The sequence below is a fragment of the Solanum pennellii genome, chromosome 7 (assembly GCF_001406875.1).
Source record: "Solanum pennellii chromosome 7, SPENNV200".
In the NCBI taxonomy this organism is placed as follows: Eukaryota; Viridiplantae; Streptophyta; class Magnoliopsida; order Solanales; family Solanaceae; genus Solanum; species Solanum pennellii.
The window spans coordinates 72,337,028-72,350,455 of NC_028643.1; the positions used below are offsets into that span (position 1 = coordinate 72,337,028).

Below are 13,428 nucleotides of genomic sequence, written 5' to 3' on the forward strand. Positions count from 1 at the left end.
CGTCACTACTTCTTCGTTGTCGGTCAATGAGACATACTGGGTACACGTGGTTTCGTACTCATACTACGCTTGTTGCACTCCTTGTGGTGCAGATTCGATTCCGAGTAGGAGCACATCTCGTGGAGCAAATTGAGTCCGGCTTGAAGTTCTTGGAGTTGTGGTGAGCTGCTTGGCTGTTCCGTGGCCCACACCTCCCTCTATCTTTACATATTCTGTTATTCAGTATTCAGACAGGATATCCCTTAAGTTAGATTTGTCATTTTAGTTTCAGACTTGCATCGTATTCTAGAAGCTCTTGTACTTATGACACCAATTCTTGGGGAGTAATTTTATTCAGTTTTCCGCATTCGTACTTATAAAGAACTCAGTGTTGGAGATTTGGCAACTTGTTGTCTTTTCACTTATTAGTTAGTTAAGTTTGTTAAAATATGTTGGTTGGCTTACCTATTGGTTGGGAACATAGGTGCCATCACGACTCGTGATTTTGGGTCGTGACAATCATGATATGATATTATGATATGAAATCATAAGACGATATTAAAGTTTTGTTTGGACTTGCGATATGAAATTTTGGTTTTATACATTTACTTATAAATATAAAAATCTCATAAGTTCTAAAACTATTAAAATAGTCCCAATTGTTTATTTTATCAAATAAACAAAAAAATATAAAATTGCATAATAAATTATTACAGAATTATTTGATCTCCATTTAAGTAATTGTTTCAATCTAACTTTCAACCTAACTTTCACTTCTCATCAATATATTTGAGTAAAAATGAAACACCTTTCACGAGCTCTTCAAGATTTTATTACTCAACAATCGTAAAGTGTGAGTTAAAGTGACTATATGTTGGTTAGAATAATAAAATTATATGTCAGTGAGAATAAATAAATTTTAAAAGTAATGATGTGATTTTAAATATTATTTACATGTGAAATAAATGGTTAGTAGATATAAGTGTGAGGTTGTTTTAACAAAATATAAACTTGTGGATCAATTTTCGTATTAAAATATCTCAAATCATGATATGATATTCCCATATGATTCCATATCATGGTTTTTAGAGAATACGGAATCACAATCTCATGATATGGAATCATGAGATGGAATCAGCGTAAAATTGCATGTCTAAACACTAATTCCATCTCACAACAACATATCATTGATATGATTTCGCATGACCAAACGACTAATAACTACTTAGTATAAGATAATTATATACAATTATTTTTAGTCGATCTCAAAAGAATATTTTTCTATATTATATTAGTTGTCGTACTATGCTTTTTGAGAGTTATAATATGCAAACTTCTATTATTCATCATATACTTTTTATATATCTAAACTTCAAATATAAAATATTAAGTTGCTCTAATATAATTTAGCCTAAAAATGAGTTAAATTGACTTTTAAGACAAACATAACAAATAACTTGGGACGATGAAAATATCTTCTTCTTTTTTAACAGTAAATAATAATTTAACTTTAAACATTCTACTTTACCTTTAATATAATGAATTACAACTAAAATAAATTGTATGGTTTGTTTTACCTCCAAAAGTTTCATAGGTTTCTTTCATAATTTTTTTGTCTAGTCAAATACCATTAAACTAATTTTCTATCACAAATTGAACTACATTATTAGTATAAATATATTTATATTGTTAGTGTATATTACTATATAACTTAAAATCTCAAATGTGGACTTCTTTTAGCATTTGATATAGAAATTTAGTTATCACCTTTAAGTTTGCTTGAGCAACTTTTCATCTACTTTTATGGAAAAAATATTGTCTTCTTACTCCAAAAAGATATGCCTAAATACACATATTATAATTCAATCTTGATCCAAAGTCTCACTTCTTTTCATGCGCCAAATAGTACTATAAAGCAATAATACATCTTAAAGCAAAGTCTCACTCTATACTTAAAATATATAATTTTGAATAATGTAACTACTCATCACCTAATAATATACTTTCTTAATAAGGACTTAGTTGAATTGGTAGGATTTTTTTTGTGTATAATAATTGGTTTTGTACTTTTACCTTTTATTCACGAAATGGAAAACAAGACTTATGTCCATTTTCAATCATCTTTAGAGGATGGTTGATGTGATTGATCAATATAATAATTGAACTCCTAGAGATTAAAAAGAAATAGTGGGATAAAGCTAGTTGGATTAAGTAGAATCCTAAGTTCACAAAGCTAATAATAGTTATAATATTTATCTACATTTTGGAAAATATTCAGCATCTATTATTAAGTTATGATGTAGATAATAATTGTTCTTCCAAGATAAAGTTGAATAAACATAGGATAATACTAGTATATATACTTGTCCATATAAAGTAAGAGGAAAACTGTTTAGAAAGTAGTTGAGGTTTAAGTCTAGTGGAATACTTTATGTCATTAATCACTAATGTATGTGGTGCATTTGATGAAATTGCTTTTTTTTAATCAGAGATCTTGAGTTTGAGATTTTTGGTAAGAAGTGTTTTTCCTCGAATAGAAATCTATCTAATGTAAATTCGATTTAGTCAGACTCCAATGTGAATATCGAATGTCAAAGATGATACTCGTAAAAGAACTACATTAAGTTGTTTAAAAATATTCGTTTATTTATATTAGTTCAGCCTATATTGCTCCGTTCAAATTTTTCTTAACTTGACTCCTTTTGAAGAGTTCGGAGCTAAAAGAGTCACTTTTTTCTTTCAAAATAGATAAAGGGTCATTAAACTTTTTTTTAATACCAAAACAGACAACTCAGCAAGAGCCTTTCTCAACTGTAACAACGTTAGCGACGTCTAAAATTCAATCAACGATTTCATAAAAAATATATTTTAAAAATCGCTACAAGAGCAATGATTCCTTAAAAAAAATTAATAAAAGAAAGTTGTTGTAGGGGAAGCGACATAATTTTATTTTAAATTATTTGTGTTGTCGAGTAATAATTAACTTTTATCTGTGGATATGTCAGTTCATTTTTAGAAATATTTATTCTTCTATAACTTAATTATTACATGTTTCACATATAAAAATTATAATGATTTTTCACTTCTCTTTTTTTCTTTTTCTTTTTTTAAAATGCATTTTACAAATCTGAGATTTTTTATTTGAAATAAGTACAAATATTTTTAACAGTATCAACTTTGAATATTATTTAAATAAATCGAAATGCATATAATGGTACATGATTTAAAGTTTGTTTTCAATTAATTTTTATATTGTTTATTGAATGAACTAAGAAGAGAAAACAATGAAGTAATGAAAGAAATTATCCAAAAATCTTTTCCATGTTACGAAGAAGACTTAATAAGTTATAAATAATTTTTTAAGAGATTAACTAATTAGATTTCAAAAAGAAAAAGAAATGAGCAAAAAGCTGCCATTGATGATTATCTTAAACTATTTCAATGGTATTGATATAAAATAATATTTTTCTATTAAAAAATATTTTCTTTTAAAAAAAAGAACTTAGGACATTATTAATTTGATTATTCGTGCTGACCTGATTCAACTATCATTAATGTCATAAGTTTAAGTAATGTAAATATCAAAATATATTTAAATTCATAATTTTATCATTTTTTAAATTTTATCTTCGATCAATTTATATCAAATATACAAATAAAATGAAGGGCAACTTTCACATATAGCAAACAAAAAATTCATATTTGTATCCTATAACAAATTTTGCATAATTGCGCTACATAGCAAACATAAAACTGTATAATTTGCTATACATATACAATTGTATAATTCGCTGGCCTAAATTGTATAATTCGCTGGCCTATTTCGCTGCAATTGTATAATTTGTTTTGCATACAATTGAATTGAATTAAAATGTACGTATATTGCATAATTATAAGTGTATAGCAAGAAGATATATGTTTTTCTCGCTTTATACAAAAAGAAACAGAATTATACACTTCTGTGTATAAAGCGAGAGAGGCGAGCGAGAATGGAGAGTGGCGAGCGAGATTTTTGGGAGAGAGACGCTGGCAAATTTTAGCTAACGTTTGCTATGGAGCACAATTAAATCAAACCCTAGCTATTCCATTTAATTTAGGTTATTAGTTTGCTATTATATATAATTTTCCCTTTAATCATCCAAGAAGTCTCTCAGTTTCTCTTATGTTGAATAATAATTTGCTTCGTATACATTTAGTTTTCTTCATATGTGGTCTGATTTATTTATTGAAAAGGAAAAATATTATAAATGGAAATATAAAATATAAAAGGTTCCCTTATGCATTTTAAAAGAAAAAGTTTGTTCTTTTGGCTTCTGACTCTCATTTTGAAATCTTGTTATAATATTTCATTTATTATTTTTAAAAGAATTTGTTGTATGATAACATTTGATGAATTGAATTATGATTAATTATTTAAACTGTTTAACTCAATTTATCTCAATTCAAACAACTATTACACAAGGTTGGATGATGAACAATTTATTTATTCAATCTATTTTGATCTGTTCTATTCAAATCAATTATTTACAAGAATGACTTTAGAGATGGTTGATCTTGAACTTTTGATTTTGCTTGCCTCATATTTATATAAAGCTCAACTTTTGACTTTTGAACTTGAAGACTAACTTACTGAACGTTCAAAATTACCCATTTTTGAAATTATTGCATATCATTTTCTGACCTTCGAAAATAATTAAAACCAAACAACAATAGTGAATTCAAATGATGATGTGAAAATTAACCATCTTTGCCCAAACGTAGATATAGGCCGGCAGGAAGTGTGTAGGAAATTAATGACAAGAAGACTTGAACAAAATTAATTAACTGATTATATTCAACAATATACTTCACTTTCAATGTTTTCACTATTTGGTAGATAAAATCGATCTAATTAAAACAAAAATGAAACATGTGGACCTTCAAAAGTTTTTATTGATCGAACATATATGAAATTGACTCTTTTATTTTTTGTATTTTTCTCTCTGGAAATGACTTGTCACTTGTTGCACACTTGATCCATTTATAACTTTTTGACTATTTTGATGTATCTAATTATTTCATGGAAACCGTTTTCAAAATTATATATATATATATATATATATATTTGTATTTGATGTATTATAATATATAGTGATAATAAACAAAAAAATAAATTTGTTTGTTTTGTTTGAACTTAAAAACGAATTAATTAAAATTTGGTATATACGAGTATTGTGATCTAATTGTTTAGTTCATCTCGACTATGCCTATATCAAACTCATGTAATTTCTAATATCTTTTTGTTTACCTTCAAATAGTTAGAGTCTCTTTTCTTATCGATTCTTTCAGCTATTTAATTTCTTTTTCGGTTGTCTACATAGGATGAATCACACAGAAGGTGATCTCAAATGTCTTTATTCATGTGCTATTGAAGGGTGCGACATAGTATAATTCAAAAACGACCCACTCGAATTTAGCTCAAACCGTTTATTTGGCACCCTAAGCCCATGAAAATGAAACCAATAATGTTCTAAAACTTGGGCATTAGCTTTTACATGAGAAGTAATTACCATATTTGCCCAAAAAAACATAATAGAATGGGAGGAGGTGTAGGAAATTAATGACAAGAAGACTTGTACAAATTGGCTAAACCTTTGAAAAACTATTTCATTTGTTATATTCAACTTCCTTTTCAATCTCTTCACAACTCTTCACCACCTAAAATCGATCAAAAATAAATTAACATAAAAGAAAAATTCGTGTACTTAGTTTCCGCTATGAACAGAGTTCTAAAAAGAATCAGACCACAAAGGTCTACTATGTATAACTCTATTTTGTATTTTTACATATCAAACTCATAACTTTCTAGTCAGATTATAACAATAATTTTACCAGCTACTACAAATTCGCAAAAAAATAATCAAATCGACATGTGGACCATAAAATGGATATGAAAAGCATTTAAACATATGTAATTGACTCTTTTATCTTTTGTATATTTATTTTTGTTGGTTAGAAATGACTTGTTGCACGCTTTCATTAAATAGGCACAAGTACTTATCTATAAATGCATGAAGCCAAAAAATGTACAACTGTTTTCATGCATGTAATGTCCACCTAAAAATCAGACAACTTCCTTGGTTTCTTCTCAATTGTCTTTGCTAATTGCTATATGACAAATTGACCTCACTCTTGTCTTGTCAAATATATATGGTTTTATTGTCCCTGTGGATTTGTTGCAACAGCTAGCTGTAACCACACATTCATATTTTTCTTATACTTTTTTGTCTTATCTTTAATTAATTTTCAATACCATGAGTAGTTTAATTATTGGATTTTCTTTTCATTTTTCCCAATATGTATATTGACCAAGTATTTTTGGTTGCATGAATAGTGGTCATGAATTCATTGGTTTGATCTCTAGTCTTGTAACTTTTTTGAGTTTCACATAGTACTAAAGGTCATAAGTGATTTCTTATATGTTCGTTTTAGTTTTTGAAGTTGAGTTAATTATCTAATTAAAAAAACGTATATATTATATTTTACCAAACGTAAAGAGATTTTACGAAATTACCAAATATAATTACAGTTTGTGAAGTTTGCCTTGTATCAGACAAACAATAATTTTTGAAATTCGTATTGTATCAGTGATATATATAACAGTTTTTGAAATTTGCTTTATGTCAGTGATATATACAATAATTCAACTGATATAGAGTGAATTTTAAAAAATTTTATAATATCACTGATTGATACACCGTGAATTTCAAAAATTATTATATCACTTATAAAGGTCTTATTTATATGGTTTTTGTCTCATCTTAATTTCAATATGAGTTGCTTATTAGATTATTTTGTTCTTCATTTTTCCTGATCATTGACTAATATCAGTTGATAATTGGAATGGAATATGATGATTTCTCCATAAGTCTGTTGGTACTCATGGGTTAGCAAAGTTAGCCCAATAAAGATTTGGCCCACCCAATCCAGCTCTTTGAGAATTGGTCTGGATTAAATATGTGACCCAAATTATTAATTTATAAGATTGAAGGGATAATTGTATAAAATGACAAACTAATAATATAAAATAAATATAGTAGCTATCCTTTGATTTATTTGTGTTCCATAGCAAACTGTTTGCCTTGCTCGCCTCTCTCGCTTTATACAATAGAATTGTATAAATTGTGTTGCCAATTGTATAGAGCGAGAGAAAATTGTATAAACGCATGCAAATACATATATCTTCGTCCTATGCACTTATAATTATACAATACAAATATTTCCCTGCCCAAGTCTCTTTCGCCTTTCTCGTTTTATACAAATTCAAATTGTATATAATTTCTCTCTTTCTCGTTTTATACAATTCGATTCAATTGTATTTTTCACTGCACAAGTCTCTCTTTTGCTTTTCTCTCTTTCTCGTTTTATACAAATCCAAATTGTATGTAATTTCTCTCTTTCTCGTTTTATACAATTCAAATTGTATATAATTTCTCTCTTTCTCGTTTTATACAATTCGCTTCAATTGTATATGTATAGCGAATTATACATATATAAGTTTGCAATGGAGCGCAATTATGCAAACTTTTCTATAGCATACAAATATGAATTTTATGTTTGCTATATGTGAAAGTTGCCTGTATCTGGGAAAACATAACAAATCTCACTTACCTCCCTAGCTCCCATCTCGCTCTCCACTCTCCCTATGTAGTATCTGGTATCCTAGATGCACGTAAATCACACCAGATGCATATAAATACATATATTTAGTGTAATTTGCATGTATTTGAGATACATAACAAATCTTGATTGGACTCCCTTCCTATTTCCCTTGTCTCTCTCCTTTTCTAAGACTAATTAAGTTAGGCTTAATACAGTTGATCTCCTGAGCTTGTTTAGACAAATTCCTTTTACATACTTATACCAAACTTTATCCTAATTGTGTTTATTACATACCTTATTCATGCTTAATCACGCGCCAATAAAGTATACCACATGTAAAAACTCAAGCAAAAGAAAAATAAAGAAGATACATAATTTACATCAATTGAGATAATAATGTATATTAAGTCATGACCATGAAATTCCAAATGTCCAACCATAATAAGTCTCTGAATTTTGATATAATTGAAAAATAAAATGACAGAATTACCCTTTGTTTAAAACTTGGAAGTTATACATAGCTCTAAGTTTACTTGAACACAATCTTAGCATTACAAGATGCTTTAGAAAACCCCATTATTTGTGATTTGATTTTTTCTCTATGAAGTGAGTCTCTTGATTTGGAAAGCTCAGCTACACACAAGAACATTTCTTGCAACACTTTTCCATGCTTCAACAAAAACTTCACTAAACTAACATCACTTTCACACTCTGAGAATCCATGTATCTTCACTACTTTTAGATGTTGAAGGAAAGAATTCATAGCATTACTTTGTGACTCCCAAAATCTTTCTTCACCAGAGTTTGATAATTGCCATAGGTCCCTATTCCATTTCTGAAAATGTGGACAAGGCAAAATAAATGAGGCTAAACATCAATGTAATGAGAAATGTATATTCATAGTTTAAAGATTTGTACGTTTGGTCTGAGGTATAAGGTATAAGTTATAGGGACTATTTTATTCTGCATTTGGTTGGAGGTATTAGGTAGACCTGAGATTATTTATCCCACCATTTATACCTTAGATATACATGATGAAATAACTTATCCTGAGATAACTTGTTTCCAACCAAACCACATCCCTAGTCTCCAAACTTATAGTTTTCTAGCGTGACACTAGTGTTCTTGACAACGTAGTGTATATATATATTGCATAAGATTGAGATAATTTAATTGGTGTGATTTTTAGGTTTACGTACCTGGTTACTCTTTTGTACGAACAATTAAGATGGATATTTTATTGGTGAATGAATAATTCTTACCCTTCTTTGAATGTTGTGTTCATTGGTAATGTTGAGAATGAGTGTATTAGTAGCTGGAGAACTCCTAAAGAGATTTGCTAATCCTGGAATGTTGTGTTTGTGGAATCCTGTGTGCAACTCTAACGATCTTAGTTCATTAAAAGGACGCAGAGATATTCCTGCCAAGTGATTATTCTTCGATAGAATCTGCAACAAAAAATATAATCATGAGAGATCAGAGTTCAAATCACGATACAAAGTAAAACGAGTCATAACGTAAATGTAACAATTATTCATAGGATAATCGCTGACAAAATAATGAGGAGATCAGAATTCAAATCATGGTAGAGAGCAAAATGTGTCCTAATGTAAATGTATCAACATCAATTTGGTCGAATAATCAATAAATATTTATATGATTATGTCTAACAAAATATGGAGATCATAATGAAAATTTAACAACAACAATTTGGTCTAATAATCAATAAATATTTATAGGATTATGTCTAACAAAATAAAGAGATCAGAATTCAAATCATGACAGCGAGCAAAACGAGGCCTAAGGTAAATGTAACAACAACTTGGTCCAATCAATAATCAACATATATTTACAAGAGAATGTCTAGTGATCGATGAACTGAACTAAAAACATATGAAAGATCAAGGCTCGAATCTAAATAGCTTTAAGTCTTGATGGACCGAGTTACACAATTTCTATGCTAGTGAAAAGGTTAATAAACACCAAGTTATGAGACAAAATTAAACGTCACACGTATAGAAGAGGCCAAAATTAAATATCACACATCAAATAAAAACATAGAACTTGGTAAATGAATAAAAAAATATACCTCAACACTTGGATTTTCAAGAACTAATGAATGTGAATGAGAGAGGCCAGACAAGAAATCATTGACACTTCGAAGCTTCATTGTACCAATATCCTCAAGAAGAACAAAAAACCCAACAAAAGCCTCAATCAAACAAGTTAAATCCTCCAAACAACTTTGGTCCGTTATAGTATTATTCGACCAAACAATACTTTTTAGCCTTGGACCAACAATCTTAACCTCAGTACCACTAGTATACGAATCAAAACAACTCTTAACACTCAATTTCTCCAATTTTGGACACATTATATCTAAATTCTCCAATTGAAAACAATTTTCAAGATTTAAATTCGCGAGTACACGACAACTTACATGTAAGTAAGTTAGCCCCGTACAACCATCAAGACTCAATTTTTTAAGCAACGGGAAAGATGTCTCCGTGAATAAATCATGTAACGAAGGTTGTTCGTACATAATTAGACACGATAGTGACAATGAAAATAAATTTTTGAACCCATTTTTCATAATTGATGAAGGTGGTAACCTAAATCCTGGATATTTTGACTTTAAATTAAAAACTCTTAAAGATTCACTAGTTATAGCACTTCTTGGAAAATTGAAATAATCATTAGTGGCTACTTCAACATCGAGTTCTTGGACATTGTGCTTAACAGCGCCACGTATCAGGGCGTTGAGACGTGAAAAACTCAAATTTGCACGAAATCGGAGTACTCTGATCCCTGAATTTTTTTCGCGAAAAGATAACACTTGATCTATGAAATCAGCACCTCCGGAACTAGTACAATTTGCGTGGAATTTTTTGTAATTGTTACGAATGTATGAGCTGACTTTTGAGGTTGAGTTATAATAACCTGATGAAGATGATGTTGATGGGACATTGATTGTTGTGAAATCGAGATCTGGGAATGTGTGCCATATGTGCCTCCATCGCTTAGAAAGTACGCTAAGTTTGGCGATGGATTTGATTGGAAGGAAGAAAAGAATGTGGTGAATGACCGCGTCAGAGAGATCACTGATGCGGTCTTCACCACATGAAAAACTCGCGTAAATTTCATCAAGAAGCCTTTTTTTCTTAACGGATCTTGTTTCCATTAGAATGATTTTTTTGTTCTTCATCTAAAATATCATATTGAATTACCCTTTTTCTTCTCTAATTTAGATGAAATGAAAGAGTGTGTTGTTAGGGTTAGTTAAGAGTTTGAAAGTTTCAAAAGAGTGAAAAAAGAAGAAAAAAATTTCTAAAAAAGAGTGAAATACTACTATACTTAGTGCGGGAAGGACGCTAGAGTTTGTTTCAATTCAAAAACATTTTGATTTATAAGGTGTATAACATAATAAAAATAGTATGTTGTTACTAAATTTTAGTATAACGTTTGGTTGTAAATTTATGTTTGGTATACATTATAAATCATGACATTAATAAAATGATATACTTTTCATATTTTAGACATTACTATACTTTTCATATTTTAGACATTACCTTTAGTATAATATATTTCTATTCTTATATATCGTATTCAATTTAATACAACGAATCAAATAGTAGATAAGAAATAAGCCCATAGCTCAATATTATTGATACACTATATATTCAATTTTATAAATATACGTTCTATCAATCAACTCCTAAATACACTATAAAGAATGGAATATAATTTTTAGAGACATTTATCAAGAGTGTTAATGATAATTAAGCTATTGTTGCGATGAAAGTTTTTTAAAAAAAAACATGGTCCCCCTTTTCTTTCTTTTTTTCTTTTTTTTTTAACCATGGACAGCTTATGCATTTAAAATGGATTTAAATAGACGTTCCTATTTTGGATGAAAATAATTGAAGAAAATACACCGTTATGATCATTTCATTAAACTCGAAGAGATCTCAGATTAAAAAGGCATATTTTTCTCATATGATCTCCAATCTCTATTCTTTAAGATGAATTTAAGTAGTAATAATAATAATGTATAGTGAAACTGAAAAATAAAATAAAAATTATACTATTAGTTCAATGTAACCAGCTACAATAAGAATTTTTTTTTCAAGTTATAATATCTTGCAATTGCAAGAACATTTATTTTCGTTATAATTAAATAATCAAACCTGATGATTGTAAAAATCTATAGACCAATAATATAAACTGATCTTTTAAGGTTTTGACACCACATTAATGAATAAAATTTCAATAGAATGAACACCTAGTTTCTTACTGTATCATTTGTGCAAAAAAAAATATAGTACGAAGGATAGAGGTTTCTATATTTGTGTTTTTTATGGTCTCATCCTTTTGTGGGTGCTTTTTGTGATGAAATATCTATGGCATTTTGATAAAAAAATTTTATAGCAACTTGATAAAATAAGTACAATTCAATCCATTGTATAGTATAGGGATTATGACTCATAATTTGAGCCAAAATGAATATTTTAAACTATGTGAGACGTAAAAATGAGATTAGTTCGTAAAGTCGATTCATCTCAATTTGTTATTGGGTAAGGTTAAAATATAATTTTTCAAGCTTATTCCCATTAAAAATTAGGTCTTATAAGCCCGATATGACCATATAAATCCTTGGTCCTAACTTACAGAAATTTCACTAGTTATGATGAGCTAATGTTTTAGATGCACGCTATGTTGTAATCGTATAAATCTTACCAAACTTTAATGTGTTTAAATACATGTATCTCGAGATACATGAACTCAAAATTATGTGTAATTTATTCTGAATACATTCTATCATAGTGAATTCGTATGTATCTGTGATATATTGATGAATCACATGCCCTTGCCTCCCTCCATCTCGCTCGCCACTCTCTAATTTCGTTCGCGCATCTGGGATGCATCACACCAGATACGTGTATGTCGAATATCTAGTATTTTAGATACATGTTATATATTTTGTTAGTGTTATTGAAACAATACCATTATTTGACATATTTGATTTGAAAATTCTCATTTATTTAATGTCATAGTATTTTGAATTTGAAAAGAACAAAACAGGGTTGGCCTGCCCCAGCCCTAGCCCGTGACCTTTCTAGGATTGGATCAAATTGAACATTTTCAAACCCTTCCGATGAAGGTCGACCCTCACTAGCCCATCAAATTTGTTTTGTCCACAGAGCTTGGACCGGGTGGAGCTGCAACCTCTTTTTGAGAACTATATCTACTCATACAATGTTATAATAGAAGTTGAAATGAAGATATAACTTTAATATGATCTGATTAAAAGTACATTTAAGCATACCTTAAGCATATTCTAGTTGGGCCTATGATTAGAGCTTCATGATTGGGCCGGTGTCTCGAAGCACGCGATCACGTCGAATCGTTTATGATTTAAAAAATCTTATATATTCGTGGAATTATAAATAATTTCATTAAAGATAAAAATAATAATTTAAGTTAATTTATTTTTAATTATGAAAAGATAACATTTTTACTAAAAAAAAATAAATATGACATACATTGGATATACAGAGTGTGTCTTTTGATCCTTAGGAGTTAGGATATCATAGAAAATTTCAGTAACTCATCTAATTGATTATGATTTCTCACCTATAACCTTAATTGTCTCTACTCTTATAAAATGGGATGTCCAATCTTTTACATTTTTAATATTTGAAGCTAAATGCATTTCCTAAAATTAACCATTTCATAGGACAACAATTTTGAGTTGAATAAGTTGATACCCTGTAAAAGAAATATATTCATATATTTTCTATTAACTCG

At 28.9% G+C, this 13,428-nt stretch overlaps 1 protein-coding gene across 1 annotated transcript; it reads right to left on the reverse strand.

Annotated features, from left to right (window-relative positions):
• Nucleotides 1–8,098: 8,098 nt before the first annotated feature.
• LOC107025251 (putative F-box/FBD/LRR-repeat protein At4g03220) lies at nt 8,099–10,825 on the reverse strand. The gene is made up of 3 exons (XM_015226046.2): nt 9,710–10,825; nt 8,883–9,068; nt 8,099–8,455 (listed from the first exon to the last, which is right to left on the reverse strand). Exons 1-3 carry the CDS (start codon nt 10,823–10,825, stop codon nt 8,150–8,152), a joined length of 1,608 nt encoding a protein of 535 aa, XP_015081532.2. The 3' UTR covers nt 8,099–8,149.
• Nucleotides 10,826–13,428: the final 2,603 nt, after the last annotated feature.

Excerpts from the sequence above, each read along its gene's own strand:
- LOC107025251 (XM_015226046.2), bottom strand. The coding sequence starts at position 10,825 with ATGAAGAACAAAAAAATCATTCTAATGGAAACAAGATCCGTTAAGAAA. Across the intron at positions 9,069-9,709 it reads TTGAAAATCCAAGTGTTGAG|ATTCTATCGAAGAATAATCA; the intron begins GTATATTTTTTT and ends TTTTTGTTGCAG. Across the intron at positions 8,456-8,882 it reads AACACAACATTCAAAGAAGG|AAATGGAATAGGGACCTATG; the intron begins GTAAGAATTATT and ends CCACATTTTCAG.